The sequence below is a fragment of the Ruditapes philippinarum genome, unplaced genomic scaffold, assembly GCF_026571515.1.
Source record: "Ruditapes philippinarum isolate M1 unplaced genomic scaffold, ASM2657151v2 ctg197_1_1_1_1, whole genome shotgun sequence".
NCBI lineage: Eukaryota > Metazoa > Mollusca > Bivalvia > Venerida > Veneridae > Ruditapes > Ruditapes philippinarum.
In genome coordinates, this window is record NW_026863178.1 from 55,317 (window position 1) to 77,975 (window position 22,659).

Genomic DNA, 22,659 nt, shown 5'->3' on the forward strand with positions numbered 1-22,659 from the left:
ATGGCTGACTATATGATGGTTTGCACTTGACAGTATCGTCTTTGAATAGGCTCAATAAAACTGAGCCGGCAACATTTTCAATCTTGCCGTTTTGGACTTTCTTTATGGGTTCTTATTTTTCTCTATTTTAAGGGGAAAATAACTGACTTTATGATGTTATAGGGGTTTATATCTAACAATGATGGTATTGAGTATTATATTAGACCTTATGATGGTGAATGGGTCTAGTGCTGATTTTGTGATGGTATATGGGTTTATAGTTGACTTCTTGATAGTTTAAGGGTAATAAATGACTTTATGATAGTACAAATTTTTAGAAGAAAGTATGAAAAGTTTTTTCTTGCCTTTTGTAAAAAATGAAGTAGTAAGAAGTGGCTGAACTGTTCTCTGATGAATTCTAGGTGGCTCACTGCTGTGATCAGGTGGGGGAAGCTACAAAAGCAACTACCTTAAATTATCTTGAATAATTTTAGATGAAATCATTAAATATGGTAAAATCTATAAATATTTTAGATATTGGATAAATATGAAGTCTACCTACGTTTTTTCACCCCTTTTTAATATGATTCTATTGCTTTAATTTGACTAAATAGAGAAAATAAGAATCCCTAAAGAAATGTTGCAGACTCGGTTTGATTGAGCCTGTTCATGGACGGTACTGTAAAGTGCAAACAATCGCTTACGCCTCCTAGCACCGGCTTAAGCATAATACAACATTTAATCATGGTAATGGTAAAACTATGAATTTAAAAACATTAGCAGAAGTGTTCATACAGCGGTTATCATGGAATCTTCAATGTGACAATTCCGTGCCATTCCAAAAAAAGCGGCGTATGGTCCCCAAGTAAAAGAATACGTGCGCTCTAAGGGCGGAACTAAATAAAATGTTTTTGAAAAGGAATCAGAGGTTTTCAAGCCTACATATCACAGATAAGACGTCAAAAGACAAATTTGAAAAGCAGGCAACATATTCTAAGGGTTATTCAACATTATACATGTCGGAATAATGGAACCGCCACACTAGAAAAATGCCGAAAAATGAAAAAAAACTAAAAGTATCACAAACACAGAAATAATGTCGTGCTGAACGACCTTTAAGGATCGGAAATATAACATCTCTGATTGAATGTACGGGGCGACTTTTTACAGCGTGTATCGTGTGTATTTTAGCCACATTCTTTTTTCAATGTTACTTTGTTGATTAATCCTTAAGAAAAAATATATATCTTTGTCAATTAACACAGTGTTATTTTGTTTGTCATTTTTCAGAGGAAAGCCTCAGGAGCAAATAACATCATATCCAAGATGGGACCTAAAGTGGATCTGGTATGTGTTTTTTTAAACAACCATCTGTTGCTTAATGATGTAAATCTTGTAGTATCTCATGTTGATCTGCTGCTCGGAAAAGTGATATATACATGACATATATTTATTTTATGATTTCAAATGAATAAAACTGTAATTGTTTCATTAAACATTAATACCTTTTTCTTAACAGTTGTCTCGACACAAGTCAAGTCAACAGTTTGAAAATATTAACTGTGTTTATCCTCTCCTGATATGTAAGAATCAATATTATCAATATTATATGTAATGATATTGGGATGCTTGTCATGCGTCTCGATTTGCACTAGGGGTTGTTCGGGGTTAAAGGTCACACACTACAAATCATTTACTCCTCACCACTGTGGGTTTGAATCTCGGCAGAAACTTGGATATCTACATGTGACGGAGTCCGCTGGTTTATTGAAAATTCATGGATCGACTCGGGTGTCTAAATGAACATTATTTTAGAGGTTTTCCACCAGGAACAAAGCTTAACCTTTTGGGTCATTGATGCTAGCACTACTAAATTTTAAGAAATGAGTACCGCTCAAACCGGTGCTAGGGGGCTTGAGAGATGTTGCACTTGTTCATTATCCCTCATGTACAGACTCAATCAAATTTTTTTGCAGTGATTCATGTTTCCGAGGGATCACCTTGTTTTAATATCTTTGTCTGTTATAAGGAATATTTGGTTTTTGATACATATATTTTTTTTAAAGATCAATTGATTATAAAATTACTTGGCACAAATGTTCACAATAATAAAATGATGTGCCATGCACAAAACACGGACCCCCTTCCTCCAATGCGAAGGTCTTACTTGAAGGCCAATGCTTAACATGGTCTATTACAATGTATGATTTTATAAGCCTGGGGTGCGTTTCATAAAGAATCGTAAGTCTAAAACATAAGACTAAAGTAAGGACTGGAATAAAAATGCACTTAGGGGTGTTTTGAGAAACTCTCCTAACTATGGAATGCCGGTAGGGACATGCCAATTTGCTTATTTGCCAATTGCTGAATTGCTTATTTGCTAATTGTCGATTTGCCTATTTGCCAATGGCTGATAGGCTTAACGACAAATTTGCTTATTTGCCAATTGCTGAATTGCCAATTTGCTTATTTGTTAACCGCTGGTTTACGTATTTGCTTATTTGCCAATTGCTAATTTGCTTTTTTACAATAGAAATAGTTTACACTGTGCCGGAAGTATATGGAAAATCTGACTACAGACAACCAGTTGAGTCAGATCTGTTAACTTTTACCAACAGTATTCTTGTAAATTCAGTGTTTTTCCAAGAATACTGTTGGTCAATGAATTTAGTTGCAGTGATGCCTACGTAGATATATGTCTACAACTGATGGCTGACATGTCCTTGAGAACAAAGACGCTTGGGGGTCAGATCCCGTACCCCAACGTGATACGTGCCCCTGTAAACACTCTATTTAAAATATTTTAATATTTAAACACGAATTGGACATCGTTAAAACTTGTTTTCAAGCAATTTTTACATATACCGGTATGAAAAAATACCATATACCACCAAGTCTAAATAAAGTACTTAATGGTTTTATCGTTGTTATAGATGTCCAATTCGTATTTAAATAAATATTAAAATAGTTTTGATATAGTGTTTACAGATGCGTTTCACGTTAGGGGCAGGATCTGACCCGCCAGCATCTGTTCTTGAGAATGCCTTATAATGTGTTGCAGCTATACATCCTGTTTGTGCAGCTTAAGTCAGAGATTGATGGCATGATAAACACTTGATTAGTCATATATAAGTGAAAATTATTGGGTAAAGATTGAAAATAAAAGAACTTGAAAACAAAACTATTTCTTATTTTATGGCATATAAAATGTCGTTATTCTCAGCAGATTTGTCACGGAGGGCCTCATTTTAGTGGTACGAACACATATAGTATCACGAATGATACACTTGGTGCATGTTAAACACGGGTGTTTGTCTTTGCACTTAAGCAATAGGCTTCGTTTTTAGCTCTGTAAGATTTTGAGATCACTTATGTCTGTGTGTCCATCAACATTTTGCTTTGGTTCAATGTTTTTGAAATTTGGTCACACTTTTCCATTTCTTCATGTTGTACATTTTACATGCCATCAGGTGACCATGACCATGATCATGACCTAGGGTATAATGGACAAAGCCTCTTTGAATATTGTGTATGCATGCTGCCTATTTAATGCTTATGTGAAGTTACAGTTAGATATAAGCAATAGTAACAGAGATATGACAGAAAAACAAAGGCTTCTCAGTACAATACATTGGTGACCTTGACATTCAGTATATAACGGGCACAGCTTTTTCGTGTACTTTGTATGCATGCTTGTAACGCAAAGTTTATGCAAAGTTGCAGTAAGATGCATATGAATCAGCAAAAGTAACAGAGATATGACAGAAAAACAAGTTACCAAGAAAACCAATGCATTGGTGGGTAGAATAGCATCCCTATTCTCTGAATAGTGGAGCTAAAACTGAAACTCAAGATAATTAAAAAAAACAACTACTTTCTGAAACTGAATTTATTTTTTTCGAAACTGATTAAAATGTATCCATCTGTCTTTCTACCTATATTCTAGGTAATGATGGATTGATCATAATTGTCACAAGTTATAATTAACAAAACTTTATAAACATAATAACATGATATACAAATGTAGGTTCATGAGCTTGAAATAAAGTCTACAAAGACTTGTTATTTTATATCAAACAAGAACTTCGCGAGTCGGACGTGTCGCCTTACAATAGCATAAAAAATTATGTATATAAGCAAATAAGCAATGAGCAAATAAGCAAATTGGCAAATAAGCAAATTGGCAAATCAGCAATTAGCAAATAAGCAATTAAGTAGTTGGCAAATAAGCAAAGTGGCATGTCCCTACCGGCATTCCATACCTAACTCTTGTACTTTTACTTTTAAGACGAAATCTTCCTAATTGAGATTTAAATAATTGCTTGTGTCTTATCCTGCAATAAGTTAGTGTAGAATGGCAGTTGTTAAAGCAGACACTGGTAATATATATAAATGGTGTATAATTTACATTTATTCATTAATATTTCTTATCTATTGTCTTTCTTCATAAATATCATTAATGTTCTAATGTAAATCTAAAGGGACTCATATTTTTTGAGTATCTTTTATTATTATTCTTAAAGTGCATATTGCACACATGATTCTTGAAAATATGTTTCATATTTTACTCAAACAAAAAAAACCCAAAAAATTCTTAATATATAGGAAATCAATCTCAATTTTGAGTAAATGGGCATAGCATAATGCGCATTCTGAGTTCAAATGCGCAGGAATGTAATAACTAAGGTTGGTAGGCCTTAATTAATTCATTACAAAACATTTGAGTGATTAACCATGCATTATTTTACTGCAACATAAGAAAAATAATTTATATTTTCATCAAAATAATCGATAAAAACATTTTCTATTATACATGAAGTTATTTTTATGACGTCATTTGGTTGATTGACATCATATCTGACTTTATATGATGTGTTATCCTTCCATTTTTTATGCCATGCATATATCATGTGGATCTAATAATGCACTTGACTGCCTTATCTGTTAAGAGGGGAATAATGTGAAGCGTGTTTGAATTTTATGTAAATTAAAAAAAAAATTGAATCTTTAAAATAAAACATACGCCAAACTAAGTCCGGCAAAGCCATATCAGTCACATTGTTAGTCACAAACTATGAGTGTTACGGATTTTCTTTCTCTTATTACACCGATCATTACACTGGTTAGGAAAAATTAACATGTTTATTTTAACAAAAGTTTGATTTACCTTAAAAGTATTTAATTAAGTCATATAAAAATAACCAAAACTTATCATACTTTATATTAAATCAGTGTAATAACAAGTACAAATGTTGCTGCAATGCAGCAATTGAGAATCTCCGCGCACAAAATGCGCTCATTACAGATACCTTACCAAATTATTATTACGCACAGGTCATGTTATATTCAGATTAAGTACTATTGTAGATTTTTTCCGAAAGTTTTGTAAACCATTTTTTGCATAATTATACTTATCTTATGCACTGTCTATAATTGAAAAGAGGGGAAAGATATTTAATATAAAAAATGCTTTCAATGATGCCTACCTGGTAAGGAAAGTAATTCCATTGAATACAAACAAGACATACAAGACTTGTAAATGTTATGTGACATTACTGTACTGTGTTCTGTTTGTGTCACTACTGTAGTCAGTAACATAAGATGATAAAAATATCAAAGTCTGTTTTTTTATTATAATTGTAACAAATATACAAATAGTAACAAAGGGGACTAATATTAAAATATAGTAATATTATGTGCATTTTTTCATGTCAAATTAAAAAAATGGTTTCTTTGAATACTGAAAGTAGAACACACTCTGGAATGAAAAAATGGGATGAATTTCAAAAAGACCAAATTCAGGAGTTTTTGTTTGTTATTCACGCGTTACATGGTGATACAGTATTTATCAATATAATAGATGACTGTTTTAGGCAGGTATGAGGAAATTCACTAACATCATGTTCGTGGAGTCAAAGATATAAAAGCTATTTGACATTGGTGATATATAAAAAAACTATTGTTAATTGATTAATTGGGAGATCAATATAATTTTTGATGAATTGCTTGAAAACCTTTCATAAAAAACATTTCACTTCATGTTCAAACTGCAAATCAAAGTTTCTGTTATCAATGATGTTATCTATCTATAGCCTATGCTTAATGAGGGTCCATCCGCTCGTAAGGCCACAAAATGCAGCTTTCGCTGTCGAGTACGGACCCCGGACGTGTCACCAGTCATACCTTTAAAGAGTTAAAGTGGTATGCAATTCCAATGACGCCAATGACGCCAATGAAATGTTACCTTATATACTAAAGTTTGTTATTTCCCTTTTTCAGTAGTACATGCAATTATAATTTGTTACATTTTGAATTACATTTACACACAGTATACTATACATGTAAGTGATTGAATATGTCAATATAAAGAAAATTTCAGGCAAAAGACTTAAATAATATTGCTTTTGATAATTATTCTTAACTTATATTTATGAAACTAAATGTTTAATAATTACATCTTGATATATTGGTTGTTTTGAAATATTATAACTTTAGTATATAAAGTACATTTCATTAGTATTATTTGTAATGCACGGAGGTAAATCATCAACACTTTGTGCTTCAAAAGTAACTCTTCAAGGGCATGACTGGTGACCGGGGTCCGTACTCGACAGCGAAAGCTGCATTTTATGCCCGTACAGCGGATGGGCCCTAATGAAGCATAGAATATACCGGTAGATAGATATAGATCGCATCATTGGTAACAACAATACTTTGATCTGCAGTTTGAACATGAGGTGTATTGTTTTTTAGCCCCCTACCAGTTTACCGGAGGGGACTTTAAGTTTACCCTCCGCCCGTCTGTCCGTCCGTCCATAAAACTGTATGTTGAAAATTCTGGTTGCTACGGCAACACATAGACTGAAAATATGGCAAACTTTACACATAACCTGGATTCAGTGATAACGCAAAAAGTACTGGAAATATTTTTATGAAACTTGAAATATGGGTAGATTGCAGTCTGGAGATAATGCACATCCTTTTCCTTTCTTCCTATGTTGAAGATTCTGGTTGCTATGGCAACAAATAGACTGAACTTCAAGATTTCTGATTCTAGTTTTTACGTTTCTTCACTATAAGTTCTTTATTTCTTAAGGTATTTTCTTCAAACTTTAAATATAATTCTTGTCATCAACCACATCATATGTGACAAGGTTTACAACTCTAGCACAAAATTTATCAGAATTTCCTCTCTTGAACTTAGAATTTTTATTAAAAAAATTGATTTTTTATAACTTCTTTTTTTCTGAATGTATCTACTTCAAACTTCATATATGTGTTTCTTATTATCACTCATCATTTGTGAGAAAGTTCAATACTCTAGCAAGACCATTTCCAGAATTATGCCTCTTTTGAACTTTTTCGAGAAATTGGTAATTTTTACTCCAAATTCTTTAATCATTATAGGATTTTCCTCAAACTCTTACATCATAATATGACAAGGTTTATAAATCTAGCATCCATATTTCCAGAGTTATCTCCTCCTTAAACTTTGAATGTTTCTTATTCATTCTTTTAACTTTCTTTTACTTTGAATTCAAAATAAACATTCATTATCAACACCTACATTACTTATTGTTCTTTGTTACACTCACATCATGTAAGACGACTTGCATCTTTATTTCAAGAGTTATCTCCCTTTTAAGAATTTTGCTTTTAAAAATGTTACATTTTGTTAACAGGGATGTTTAAAAAAACTTTAGAGTGTCCTCCAGTCCGTCTGTCTGTCTGTACATAAAAACTGTTTCCTGTGATCACTTTTAAAGAACTTTTTCAACAAATTTACTTAAAATAGAAACGTAAGTGAATGGCCATTGGCCTTCAGAATGTTGCTGGGATTCTAACCGGTAGGGGACTTATGGATTGCTTGCAATACTATAATTATTTCTTATTTTTATGAATGATTTTAAAGCAATTCAGCAAAAAAGTGTATTGATCTCCCAATAAATCAATTAATAATAGGTTTTTATTATCACCAATGTCAAGTAGCTTTTATATATTTGACTCGCATAGTAAATTTCCTCATACGGTAACAGTCTTCTATCAGTATTGAAAGAAATTTTTTTTATAATTTGACTTGAAAAAATGCATGTAATACTACTATATTATAACATTAGTCACTTTTGTTACTATTTGTATATTTGTTACAATTATAATAATAAAAAAAACAGACTTTGATATTTTTATCATCTTATGTTAATGACTTCAGTAGTGACACAAACAGAACACAGTACAGGCATGTCACATAACATTTACAAGTCTTTTAAGTCTTGTTTGTATTAAATGGAATTACTTTCCTTACAAGGTAGGCATCAGTGAAAGCATTCTTTTCAAATTAAATATCTGGCCCCTCTTAATTAAGGACAGTGGATAAGATAAGTATAATTATGCAAAAAAGGATTTACAAAGCATTTGGAAAAAAATCTACAATAGTACTTAATCTGAATATAACATGACCTGTGCGTAGGAATAATTTGGTAAGGTATCTGTAGTGAGCGCATTTTTTGCGCGGAGATTCTCAATTGCTGCATTGCAGCAACATTTGTACTTGTAGCTATTTATAGCTTTCGAATTCATGTAAAGTAGAACTGCTTTCCGGTTCTAATTCATTAATATGACATGCTACGAATCACCGAAGGGGAAACCAATATAGAAATCGAAAGGAGTTCTTGAATGCGGATTTATTTTTAGCTGTAAATCGAAGGGATTAATTGATCAAATCCGGGTCCATGGACAAAAAAAGCTCCGCGCCTGTGGTCGCGGAGCAATAACATTGACAAAATTTACTATTGTTAAATGTATTTAAATAACCATTTCTTCACTTATGTCCACCTTTTTTACGTTTATATCTATATCAGACAGTTTAAAAAGAGCTGCAATGTTTTAAGCACTTGCTTTTGTATTCATGACACAAGACAAAAGTTAGGAGTGCCTTGAGGCACCAAAAGGAATATTCCTTAGTTCAGTCTTAAAATTGTACTTAGGACTTTTCTTGAAAAACAGTTTTATCTCAGTTTTGCATTAACGACTAAAATCGGTCCTAAGATTCTCTATGAAATACACCCCTGACTATTTCAGAGAAAAAAAATATTCCTACAGTTATGTTGTTGATGGTGCCGTTGCCAATGCTGTTGTCATCCGAAAACTTAAATATTGTTCTTTTAAAATTTAAATTTCTCTTTTGATTGTTTTCATTCTTCTACTCAACAATCCTTTGGACAAGACCGTCAAGTTGACTTGACTGAATTTGACCCTTACTCAAAAATGAGTTTGACCTTAAAGCTCAAGTATTTTGCATGATTCGAGCTATTGATGGCTATAACTTTTTTTATTTATTTATGTAATGACGTTATTCTTGGACATAATAATCCTTAGGACAAGACCTTTATGTAGATTGAATAGATTATGACCTTCACTCATCAGTGACTTTGACCTTGAAGGTTATTGAACTTTGCTTGTTTTTCTTGTTTTCTGCTATAAATGTGTTTTTGTGCCCTACCTGTTTATCCGGAGGGGACTTACAGTTGACCCTTGGTCCGTCTGTCTGTCCGTCTGTCTGTCTGACTGTCCGTCCGTCCGACCGTCTGTCTGCATTAAGATTGTTCGCCCTTTACAAGTCAAATTTGGGATTTCAACTAAACTTTAATGGAGTGATCAGTACCATGCCAAGTTGTGTAGTTAACTGACACGTTCCGCTTCGCTGCACACAATGACATCCAGTGCTAAATTAAGAAAAAGCTTCTCTGGCCTTTACAGGTCAAAGTACAGTTGGGATTTCATCCACATTTTACAGGAGTGAGCAATACCATCCCTAGTTGTGCACAATACTGGCACGTTCTGATCCATTGCACAAAATGGCCACCTGAGCTAATAATAGAAAATATTTGTCCGACACGTCAAACTACTAGTCGGAATTCAGTCAAACTTTACAGGAGTGATCAGTTCCATCCCAAGTTGTGAATATCGCCGGCACGTTCTGCTTTGCTGCACAAAATGGCCGCCAGAGATAAAAAAATTGTCTGGCTTTCACAGGTCAAAACTACTGGTGGGATTTCGACCAAACTTTACAGAAGTGGTCAGTACCACCCTTATTTGTCCACATCGCCAGCACGTTATGCTTCGCTACATAAAATGGCCTACAGAGCTTAAAAAAGAAAATAAATCTTGTCCAGCTTTCACATGTCAAATTGCTGGTTGGATTTCAACCAATCAATGCAGGGGTGATCAGTACCATCCCTAGTTGTGCATATCACCAGTTGTATTATTTCCTCACTTAAACAAAATTGTCGCGAGAATTAATAATAGAAAAAGCTTGTCCAGCTTTCACATGTCAAACTGCCGATGGGATTTAAGCCAAACTTCACAGGAGTGATCACTATTATTCCTAGTTGTGCATGTCGCCGCACGTTCTGCTTCGCTGCACAAAATGGCTGCCAGAGTTAAAAATAGTAAACATCTTGTCTGGCTTTCACAGCTAGAACTGCTGGTTGGATTTCAATGAAACTTCACAGGGATAAACATTACTATCCCTTGATGTGCATATCGCCAGCATGTTCCGCTTCACTGAACTGAATGGTCGCAAAAGGTATAAATAGAAAAAAATCCAGATCAAGGTTAAACTGCCGGTGGCATTTCAATGAAACTTCACATGAGTGATTATTACCATCCCTAGTTGTGCATATTGCCGGCATGTTAGGGTTTGCTGCACAAAATAAATGAAACGCTAAAAACAGAATAATCCAGTCCGGCTATCACAGGTTAAACTGCTGGCGGGATTTTCACCAACATTCAAAGGAGTGAACATATATAGTAAAGGGAGACATATGTTTTTGTGACAAAAGCTCCTTTAGTTCACCTATGATTTAGACTTTTTTTTAAAATTATTCTCAAATGTTATAGAATGAAGGCATCACCTATTCTCAATTTTGACAATTTGTGCATTTTGATATGAAAATCCCTTAAAATTTGAATGAACTTTTCAAAATTCAAAAGAGGCCAATTACATTTTACAACTACAGTAACAGCAAGTGAAAGATTAATTTTTTATCTTATTTCTATTTTAGAAGCCTCAAGCAGAGGCTATATCTCCCACACTGCCACCTGAGAACAAAGAAGTTCAGAAAGTTAAAGATGAATTGTTACAGAATATCTGTAGGATAGACAGAGAGATTGCTCTTATAGAACAGCAGATTCAGATGAAGAAAAAAAAGAAACAGGTATAGGGTATAATAACTGACTTTATGTTGGCATAAGGATTTAACTGCTGATTACCATGTTATAGGATTTTATAGCGGACTTTATGATAGTATAGGAATTTACGGCTGATATATGATTGTATAGCGTTTGTATAGGGTTTTATTACTGACTTCATGATTTTATAGGGGTTGAAAAGGGGTTTTATAACTGACTTTATAGTAGAGGTTTTAAAGTTGGTTGTGTAATGGTATAAGGGTATAATAGCTGACTTTATGATTATGCAAGGGAGAATGGCTGACTTTATCATGATATAAGGGTTTAAATATGACTATATGATGCAATAAGAGGTAAATAACTGCATTTATGATGTTATAAGGGTTTTATATGTAACTATGATGGCACTGGGTTTATAAGTGACCTTATGATGGTGAATGAGTCTGTTGCCGATTTGTGTTGGTAAAGTGGTTTATAGCTGACTTTTTGATAGTTTGAGGCTTTTATAACTGACTTTCTGAGAGTATAAATTTTTAGAAGAAAGTATAAAAAGTTTTTTTTTGTTTTTTTTTATGTACAGAAAAAAAATGGAGTAGTAAAGATTCTTTTTTAAACACCCGTTTAATTAACTGGTCGTATTATAGCGAGCGGCGTCCATTTTTTGTACGGAGCATATCTCCTACAAATGAAGGAATTTTAAAAAAACTTCATTGAAATGTTCACCATGAGCCAGGTCAAAGGTCAAGGTAACACTTAGAGGTCATTGAAAAACCATTTTCCGGAGCAAAGCTTCTACATGTATATATGGATTTCAATATAACTTGGCACCAATATTCACCATTGATAGGCGGAGTGCTGCGTGCAAAATTCAGAGACGAACTTCTTTATTCATCAGGGGGTTTTAATGTTACTTTGCACAAATGTTCACCGTTGTGAGGCTTATTGTGCACATATAATCAGATCCCTGCTACCAAAGTCATTGTCACATAGAGAGGTCAGTCTGTCTACGGGGACCATTTAGTCAGCATTTATTGATGGGTGGTAACACAAATGATCATGACGGCAAGTGTGACACATGTAATTAAGGTCATATTTGCAATGTCAAGGTAACTAGAGTTGATAAAATATCCAGATATTTTCCAGATATTGCCCAAAGCATATCTCCTATATGCATATCTATAATGCCTACATCTCTGTCGAAAGCATTTGTGACGGGCGTATTTTTCGACAATTTTGCCCTTGTTTTCTTATTTGTTACCATAGCTTCAAGAAGAAGCAGCTAGCAGGTGCAAGGAGTTCCTAGAATCAGAAGAAGTACCAGACATGAAACAGAGTACTGCTGAGTTCATATATGCAGTAAACAGAGTGAGTTTGATAGTGTTCTATCAAGATATATATAATTATATACAGATTATATATATATATATATATATATATATATATGAAAATATTCATCTTGAATTATTTAGAGTCTAGTTTGCTCAATTTGACGAGTGTTGGACTTTGAATCGGTGGCCTTTCTTCAATTCTCAGTGAATGTCACTTTAGCTATGATTTTTCGAGAAATCTTTTCTATGATCATTCACACTGTACCTCGTACTTCTGCTCCGGCATGTAAAGAAGTGTATCAGCTCCTTACGAAAGTGAAATCACTGGTACGGGTAAATTGCTTGACAACCTGCCCAGGAATGGTGAAGTGTCTGAACTGTGCTCTGATGAATTTAAGGTGGCTCAGTGCTGTGATTAGGAGGGGAAACTACAAAAGCAACTACCTTAAATTATCTTGAATAATTTATGATGAAATCAATTTATGGTAAAATCGATAAATATGTTTAGATATGGGATATATATGTAGACTACCTATGCTTTTTTCATTCCATTTTGAGATGATTCAATTGTTTTAATTTGACAAAACCACGTGTATCGTAGGTCTTTTAGCCACATTTATTCAAATTTGTTTTGTTGATTAATCCTAAAGAAAAAAAGATATATTCGTATCTTTGTCAATTAACAAAGTGTTATTTTGTTTGTCTTTTTTAGAAAAATGCCTCAGTAACAAATAATATTCTATCAAAGATGGGACCTAAAGTGGATCTGGTATGTATGTTTTTAGCTCACCTGTCACAAAGTGACATGGCGAGCTTTTGCGATCGCTTTTCGTCCGGCGTCAGGCCGTCCGTCAGTCCATCCGTCCGTATTTTTTTTACTTTAAACGACATCTCCTCATAAACCGCTGAGCCAATTTCATCCAAATTTCACAGGAATGATCCTTCGGTAGTCAACTTAAAAATTGTTCAAAGAATTTAATTCCATGCAGAATTCTGGTTGCCATGGCAACCGAAAAACTATCTTATTTTAAAAAAACCGAAAGAGCTTGAGTTGAAATATTTGGCATGAAACATCGACTAGTCAGTGTCTACCAAGTTTTTCAATAAAAGCCCGGGGATCAAAATTGACCCCGCCCCGGGGATCATTGCTTTTCCTTGTATGTGTAGAGTAAAAACTTATATTTATAACCCAAAGAGCTAGACTTTAGCTACTAAGTATGAAATATCTTCTTGTGGGTGTCTACCAAGTTTATTCAAATTAAAGCCCTGGGGTAAAAATTGGCCCTGCACGGGGAGTCATACTTTTTCCCTATCTGTTTATAGTAAAACTTAAAAAATCTTCTTTTAAACCCCAAAGAGCTAGAGCTTAGATATTTATCATGAAACATCTTCTAATGGGTGTCTACCAAGTTTGTTCAAATAAAAGCTCTTAGGTTAAAATTTGCCCCATCCCGGTGCCATATATACAGGGACGCGATTTCAGGGGCATCATGACCCTCTTGTTTTTAACAACCATCTTTTGCTTTATGTTGAAAATCTTGTAGTATCTCATGTTGACTTTCTTCTCTGAAAAGTGATATATACATGACATAACAGTGTCAATACGACTTAATTCTAAACCTGCTTCCAACAGGTTTTATCCATTGACCAGTGCTGAGCAAGATCAGTGCCATCTACAGTATTCACGGTCACTATTTAATCAGTACATATTTTGAAATTGTCCATTGAAAATGATAAATGGTTCTGTCTGGATTGAAAGTCCATTTACATGTAAGATTAATTAGCATGTTTAGGGTAAAGATCGACAAAACAAATGAAATGTTAAAAATCATTATGTAACTGAATTGAAACGATTTTGAAATAAAATACACTTATTTAACACAGTGTGTTGTTTAGAGATACAGTAACGTAAAAATTAAAAAACAAAAAAATATTCATCTACCCCTTGTAATGCTAGAATCACTTGCCTAGGCCACCACAGTGGCACCAATACAGAAACAGGTCAGAATTTTGATATCAAAATGAATGGTTAGTAGTTCCACACAGTTGCCTGAGAGGCTGTTGAGAAGCTCTTTATTCACCAGTAAAGCTTGAAATGTACGAAAGGCTCTTCACTGTGTGGCTTTGAACTAAGAAACCTTTAGAAAACGACCCAAAATAAATTAATAAAAATGTACAAATCTAGAACCAGTAGCCCTCCACAGAAGCAGCAGGTTAGAATCCTGTCAGGGACATTAGTTTTTTTCATGGGAGGATGATATCCAGCCAGCTGACTGATTGTTGGTGGTTCTACTTGCCTGATCATACCTGAAGTAATGCACAGAGGAGCACCTGAGGTCTACCTCTACAAGCAAGGCTAGAAAGTCGCCATTTTATCTCTATAGTGTTGGTGTGATGGAAAATCCAAAGAAAGAAAAGTAATAATTTAGCATGGAAAATATTATGTAATATTTTCTTCTTTATTACAGCCCCTGTATAAACAACCATCTGATGCTCCTATATACCATGACAACAAACGAAAGTAAGTTCTTATAATATATCTTAACTAAACCATATAAAATTCTTACACCAGTTTGCCAGTACCCACCGGAATAATTATCTAGTGTAAGGGTAATCGTTTACACACATACGCATTTCATCCATAAAAGGTGCAAGTGATTGGCGTTATTTAAAGGATGCTACATGTCTTATGGGGGCGGGGTGGAGACTTGTATAAGATGAGGTGTTTTATAGCACCTTTGTAAATAGTAGTTAATCCTGTCAGATATGGAAATATTTCTAAACTTAAAGCCCAAAGAAAATGAACTTAGATTTAGAAATGCATTTTATTTTATAGTCTTAACTAAACATTTGTGTAGTAAAAATATTACATGAAACAAAACCATAAATTAAAGACTGTTTCTGACACAGTGTTTTTTGCTGACAAAGAATTACTGACTAAAACAATGATAATGGAACTTCTAATAATCTTTCAGTACTTAATGTTTTCTTATTGATAATTATTGATATTGTCTAATTTTTTTATGCTCCCCTTTGAAGAGGAGGGTGTATATTGTTTTGCTAATGTCGGTTGGTATGTCGGTCGGTCGATCTGTCCGTCGGTAGACCTCATGCTTTCCGCTGATTATCTTGAAAACTTTTTATCAAAAAGACACCATATTTCAAATTGTGATTGGTCATAACAAGAAGATTTCCCCCTATTAAATTTGGGTCACTAGGTTAATTGTCAATGTCTCAGGGGTCTTAAATGTCAGAATGAATTCCGCTAATTATCTTGTAAAATATTCATCACAAAGTCTTCATACTTCACATAGTAATTAGTCATAACTAGCAAATTGATAGAGTTTGGGGTCACTAGTGCAAAGGTCAAGGGCACAAGGGCCTTTAGTGTAAGAATTGTTTTCACTCATTGTTTTGAAAACTATTTATTACCGAGTCTCTATAGTTAAGATACTGATTGGTAATAACATTTAGATTTTTTCTTTAGATTTTGGGGTAACTAGGTCAAATGTCAAGGTCACAGGGGCCTTAAATGTCAGAGTGGTTTCTGCTGATTATCTTGAAAACTATTTATCACAAATTCTTCAAAGTTCACATACTGATTAGTCATTACTTTTATATTTCCCTTTTGATTCCGGGGTCACTTATTCAAAGGTCAAGGTCACAGGGGTCTTAAATGTCAGAATGGTTTCTGCTGATAATCTTGAAAATTATTCTTCACAAAGTCTTCATATTTTACTTACTAGTAGACATAACAATTAGATGACACCTATCGAATTTTTGGGTCACTTGGTTAAATGTCAAGGTCACAGGGGCCTTAAATGTAAGAATGATATCCGCTTATTATCTTGAGAGTTAGTTTTCACAAAGTCTTCATTTTCACATACTGATTAGTCATAATTAGTCAATGACCCCTATTGATTTTTGGGTCATTGTGTTAAAGGTCAAAGTCACAGGGGCCTTGAATTCTAGCATGGTTTCCGCTCATTATCTTAAAAGGTGTATACCACAAAGTCTTCATATTTCACATATTGATTGGTCATAACTATTAGAAGACTCCTGTTGATTCTGGTATAACTAGGTTAAGGTCAAGGTCACAGGGGCCTTAATTGTAAATATGGTTTCTGCTTATTACCTTGAAAACGTTTCATCACAAAGCGTCATGTTGGGGAAAAAAGTCATGTAACTGACATTTTTGGATAATAAGACTTTTTTTGCATTTTTTGGAAAAAATATACCATTTATTAAATATTTTTGTTGCATTCACTTGAAAAATGCATTTTTTCCCAAAAAATACAAATGCTGTAACATCAAGGCTTTTTTATTTGGTGCAAAAACTGATGTAAGTTCACTTACTTTAGTTTTTGCACCAATTTGTTTTAAACTCTTGACGCAAAAAGTACTGTAACTGCACTTACCATACTTTTTGCATTAAATGATTTTAACCTTTTTAATTATTATATTTCTTACTCCATATAATATCATATAAAAACATTTACAAAAATTGAAATTCTGAGTTAAGATAATTAAATTGATACATTAAACAGGAATGATACAGAATTACCATTTTATGACATAAACACAGCTCTTTGTCTGATTCGTGAGACTAACCCAACAGGGATTATTATATCTCTTGGTTCCCATTCTTCGTCATATTCCTCAGCCATTATATGGGATGAACAACATTATTATGTTTTTGATCCCCACAGTAGGAATGAATGTGGCATGATGTATGCAGATGGTAAAGCCACATTAACAGTACACAAAAATGTTGCTGCTTTATGTCTTCAATTGAAACATCTTTGTGCTTTAATATTAAAAATGGGAATGAACCCTTTGAACTTTGTGGTGTCAATTTGTTTGAAGACATCCCAAATTAGGGATCTGATTTTGAAACTTCTTCGGAGTCTGGGTCTGACTTTTCTGGTTTTGATCCTGTAAGTGACAGTGAATTGATATTGCTTTAAGAGAAATTACATGAAAATGACAATTCTAGTGAAACTGAATTAGATGAAAGCAGCTGGTCAAACTTTTCAGATTTAATTGATGAAACTTTGGCATCTCAGTCTTTGTTAGATGACTCAACATTGTGCCTAGATGAAACTGTATTAAACAATATTACTATAATAGTAGAAGAACAGACTGAACCGTGTGTAAATGATGCTGCTAATGCTCAAGAGTCTACAAATGATATAAACATTAATACAAGAAAAAGGATGTCACGTAAACGTGTTAGAGATGAATCAAATTGGAAACGAAATGTACTAAAGTGCAAAAAAAACACTGGCCAAAGTTATGAAACAGCAAGTGGCAGTATAAAAAGACCCAGGATTGTCAAAAATGGTTGTGGTTTTAATTGTAGAAAGAAATGTCATTCAAAAATAATGCTGGATGAAAGAGAAAAGATATTTCACCACTTTTGGTCAACTGGCAGCTATGAAAAACAAAAAGAATTTATTGGTCATACTATTTTAGAAGTGCCAAGAAAGAGAATTTTAAACAAAACTGACAGTAGAAGAAGGATTTCAAGGCAACACTTTTTTTCAAATGCATGGACATAAAATACAAGTTTGTAAGCAGTACTATCTAGACACTTTAGATATAAGTGAGGCAGTAGCATACGGTGCTTTTAGTAAAAAATGTGCATATGGTAGTATAAAATCAAAATACCAAAGAGGAAGGCACAAAAACAGACAAAACAAAATACCACATGAAATTGTATCAGATATAAAGCAACACATTGCAAGTTTCCCAAGAGTTGAATCCCATTATTGTAGGAAAAGCTCAAATAAAGAATATCTTGAAGCTGATTTAAATCTGTCTAAACTTTATGATCTATACAAAGAGAAATGTTGTATGAACAAATATGTTCCCTAGTCAATCCATACACATTTTCAACACGCAGTTTAACATAGCATTTAATAAGCCACTAAAAGACCAGTGTGACATATGCAGTGCTATCAAAAATATTAATGAAAATAAAAAGAAAAATCAATGCCAAATTTTAAGATTGAACGACATATACAAAACAAAAATCTAGCCAGAAAAGGAAAAGAGGCAGATAAATCATTTGCAAAATCTAATGAATCCTTTGTAGCTGCTTGTTTTGACTTACAGCAGGTATTTACACTGCCTAAATCTTTTCAAGGGCGACTTTACTATGCTAGAAAACTAAACAACTATAATTTGACAATTTACAGTCTAGTCCAATAGTGATGCTTACTGTTACATCTGGAATGAGACTTTGGCAAATCGTGGTTCGAATGAAATTTCCTCTTGTGTGTTTGACTTTTTCAAAAAAATGCCAACCAAATGTGTCAAATCTATTACTACTTACTATGATAATTGCCCCGGCCAAAATCGCTACAGATACTTTGCTGCCATGCTTTGGTAAAGATATAAAACTTTGAAACTTAAAACTGTAAAACACAAGTTCCTTGAGAAATGACGCACTCAAAATGAAAATGATTCGGTACATTCAAATATAGAGCAAGCCTGCAAGAAATTTTAATTATATACGACAGCACAATTTGCTACAACTGTACAGATGGCTCACAGAAAGCATCCATATAGTGTCACTGAGATGACAAAGAACAATTTCTTTGACTTTAAACTTATGGAAACAAATATATAAAAAATTTAGATATAGATGAAAACGGTAAGTAAATAAGATGGAAAGAAATTAGACACATTGAGTTTAATGATGAAAGTCCAGATTGTTTAATGGTTAAGTATGACTTTGATGGTGACACGCATTTTGTGAAGTTGAATCCAAACTTAAGGAATAATTCCAAAGAACCAAAACTGTTCGAACTTTTTCAAAATACAGATGGGCGAAAATTGTCCTGAGATAAATACAAAGACTTAGTTGAATTATATAGGAAAAATACTATTCCTGCAATCTATCATAGCTTTTATGAAGAGCTGCATCATATGAAATGATAATGATTATACTATTGACAGTAATCTAAGCATTAGTTTAAACATATTTATTTCCCTAATATTTACATGATATACTTTATACAATACAATCAGAATACAAATGTATAATATATTCAAAGAAAAGGATGAGAACAAAAGACTAAGTCTTAAAAAATTCTTCTCCTTTTAGTGTAACTTTATAATGAGTCGATTTTATAATATTTTGTACAATTATCAAAAAAGTGGAATGTAAATATTTGTGCCGAAGTAAACGTTATATTTATAAGTAATCATCGGGAAAAGAATTATAAATTATAATAACGAAAACAGAAGAGAGGAAAACAAATAATACAATAGGAAGAAAAAGGAAAGAAAGAGAAAAGAAAAAAAAAGATTGCTTCACTGTTTAATCTAAACATTTTCCTAGTATAAGAGTACACTTTCAATAAGAACTACAGGTTTATCATTGCATATTAAAAATATGTAGTTTTTTACAAGAAATGTTTGTGTGTCCACAAAAAATACCAACAATGTGTTAAATTATAATAAAAAAAATATTATGTTCATTTAAAGGTGCTTTATTGTGAGCAAACAAATATTATGTTCATTAAAAGGTGCGTTAAGCCATTACTCCTCAAGAAATACTCCTTAGTGTTAATTTACTTAAGCCGGCACTATTATTTGTGCAGCCTTACCAGGATCTACACTGTTTACTGATTATTTATTTTCTTATTTTGATGGCAAAACCTGCAGCTCGACTCAGACTACTCTTAAATTGAGTAGAACTAGTATTATCAGTTGAAGATAATGATAAAGATTTTGTACTGTTGTTATGTTGTATGTTGTAATTTAAACAATAATGATAGCAAATAAGCATAGTACTGTTATAGTTCTGTTATTTTATGTATAATAATCAAAGTTTTACATTTTTGCAGTTACTGTTACAATATTATATGTACATTAAATTTAAAAAAAACAATTGCTCTTTACTTGTCTCTCAATTATATTTATGAATTGAACTTTTAAAAAAAATTAAGTTGAAAGCAAAAAAAAAATATTTTCTAAAGGATTCAGCGAATTTGGGTGCAAAAACTTGTGTAACTACACTTACATGACTTATTGCACATAAAAATGTCAGCGCAAAAAGTCATGTAACTGAAATATAACATCAAATATCTTTAAAGCAATATTTTAAACTTTTTCTGTTAATAAACCATTCTAACAGAAAAATTTAAATATGTATAAAATCAATTAAAATTGAAATATGTTATTTAATGGATATTAGAAAAATAGTTTTTTGATTCTATTGAACATTTTTTAAAATATAAGTTACAGTACTTTTTGCGCCAACATCACGAAATTCTTCATATTTCATATATTTATTTGTCATAATTGGGCCACTTGTTTAAAGGTCAAGGTCTTTATACTTCACATATTGATCGATTATAACTCTTTTGTCCAAAACTAAACACTTTCATGTACCCATTTATGGAACGTTTCTTTAACAAAATTACCAAAAATGTCAGTCAATGGCTAGAAAGGGGGTATGCGTCGTTCGACATTTCTTTTTTTTTTTCAGTTTTGCATTATTTAAGCCAAGACTTATTCTACACTTCAAGAAAAGACACCAGGCTAGAAAGATTAAAGTTTGTATTCCATCTATTTATGTTTATTTCTCATTATATGCCTGTTACCATTTGATTTTCTGCTTATAGACCTTTTTATGATGCGATCTGTTTCTATGAAAAATTGACCAGATGTAGTATTTTAGTAATTTCTCGCGGATTCGCAAGCTGCGAAGGGCAACAGGGCATCGCCCTACACAGAAATGAAAGTTCTTAAATATCTCCGAGTTAGTTAAAGTAAAAAGTATAAAATAATATATATTTATAAAGCTTTTTGCAAATACACAAAGATTTCCCATAGCTTGTTATAACTTTAAATTACATTTATTAAAGTCCTTAAAGCCACTGACCTCCAGATGGTAAAATGAAAAAAAGGAATAAAATTTCAAGTTAACAGTGAATACTGATCTAGCTAGGTTTATTGTATAAATTCATCATCACTGACACCTTATTTCAAGAAAGAATGTTGACAAAAGCGTTAATATATCGTTTTTTTCTTTTCCTTAATCTACTACGTTACTAACGCAGTAGCCAATATAAATAGGAGAAGATGATTCATTTAACGCGGTCACGTGTCACAACGGTGGTCCGGAAAAATTCCGGTATCCGGTATGCCCGGAACCTTTTATCAATTTTCGTCATTGAGTAGGCCCCTGTCACATTTCAAGCTAAAGGTAAAATCGATAAATAAGTAATCATATATATACATATATAGTTAATTAATTATAATTTTAAGGGCCTTGAATTACTACAAATATAGAAACAAAAGCAATTATTGTTTGATAAAATCCTGGATTCCGTTTGTTCGGAGCAAAAGTTGCGATATTGTCCTGTACGATCATGTGATACTAGAAAAAATCCAGATGAAAGAATAAAAGAAGGTATTTCCCGTTGGTGGAAAAGCGAACCGCTTGTTTTCAGAGCAATTATGTTAAAATATGAACATTTTGAAGTGTCATTTCGTTTTCTTTCAACAATATAATGTTTTTGAGGGGGGATTTTGAAATATTAGCAAGACGGCAGTTTTTCTGCTATCTTCTGGAGGTTAGCTGCTTTAAGTATAAAAATAGAAATAGAATATTGCCCATAAAATTCTGGATACTAGACCTCTAGTTAAGCAGTTACGTGCTTTAAAAATGCGTCTTGCAAACCATCGTACACCTAATACGATTATTTATCAATATAAATTTTTTAAGCTAATGGTTAATCTTTCTGATTACATCAAAACGTTTCTGAAATTGTTGATAACTGATATAATCTATTCTTTCATTATTGCTTTTTTGCCCTACGCAGAATACACATGCCCGTAATGCTACATCCGTTAGTATGGAGATATCGATCGTAGCGTGAAAAGGTCTATTACCATAATATGTTCCTGTTACCCTAATGATATGCCTATGACGTTAATACCATGCCTATTACCTTAATTAAATGCCCGTTCCCTTAATTATATTCCAAATACTTTAATTATATTATATACCTGATACTTTAACCTTTAACTTCATATAGACATGTTTTGGCGGCTTCTCGACCCCTCTCCCCTTTTTGTGGCCTCAAACCGTGAAAAATTACCATATATAGACCCAAAACACTGTTTTTTTTTGTTTTTTTTTTGG

At 32.9% G+C, this 22,659-nt stretch overlaps 1 protein-coding gene across 1 annotated transcript in view; it reads left to right on the forward strand.

Moving 5' to 3' along the window:
- The first annotated feature begins 374 nt into the window (after positions 1-374).
- The window catches only part of LOC132721361 (uncharacterized), a 143,726-nt gene continuing 121,441 nt past the window's right edge, over positions 375-22,659 (forward strand). Inside the window, exons 1-7 of the mRNA XM_060705648.1 lie at positions 375-491; positions 1,270-1,326; positions 11,043-11,195; positions 12,433-12,534; positions 13,210-13,266; positions 14,966-15,018; positions 20,998-21,064. Of these exons, the coding sequence (XP_060561631.1) occupies positions 474-491; positions 1,270-1,326; positions 11,043-11,195; positions 12,433-12,534; positions 13,210-13,266; positions 14,966-15,018; positions 20,998-21,064 (507 nt within the window). The 5' untranslated portion in view covers positions 375-473. The remainder of the gene's footprint in view (positions 492-1,269; positions 1,327-11,042; positions 11,196-12,432; positions 12,535-13,209; positions 13,267-14,965; positions 15,019-20,997; positions 21,065-22,659) is intronic.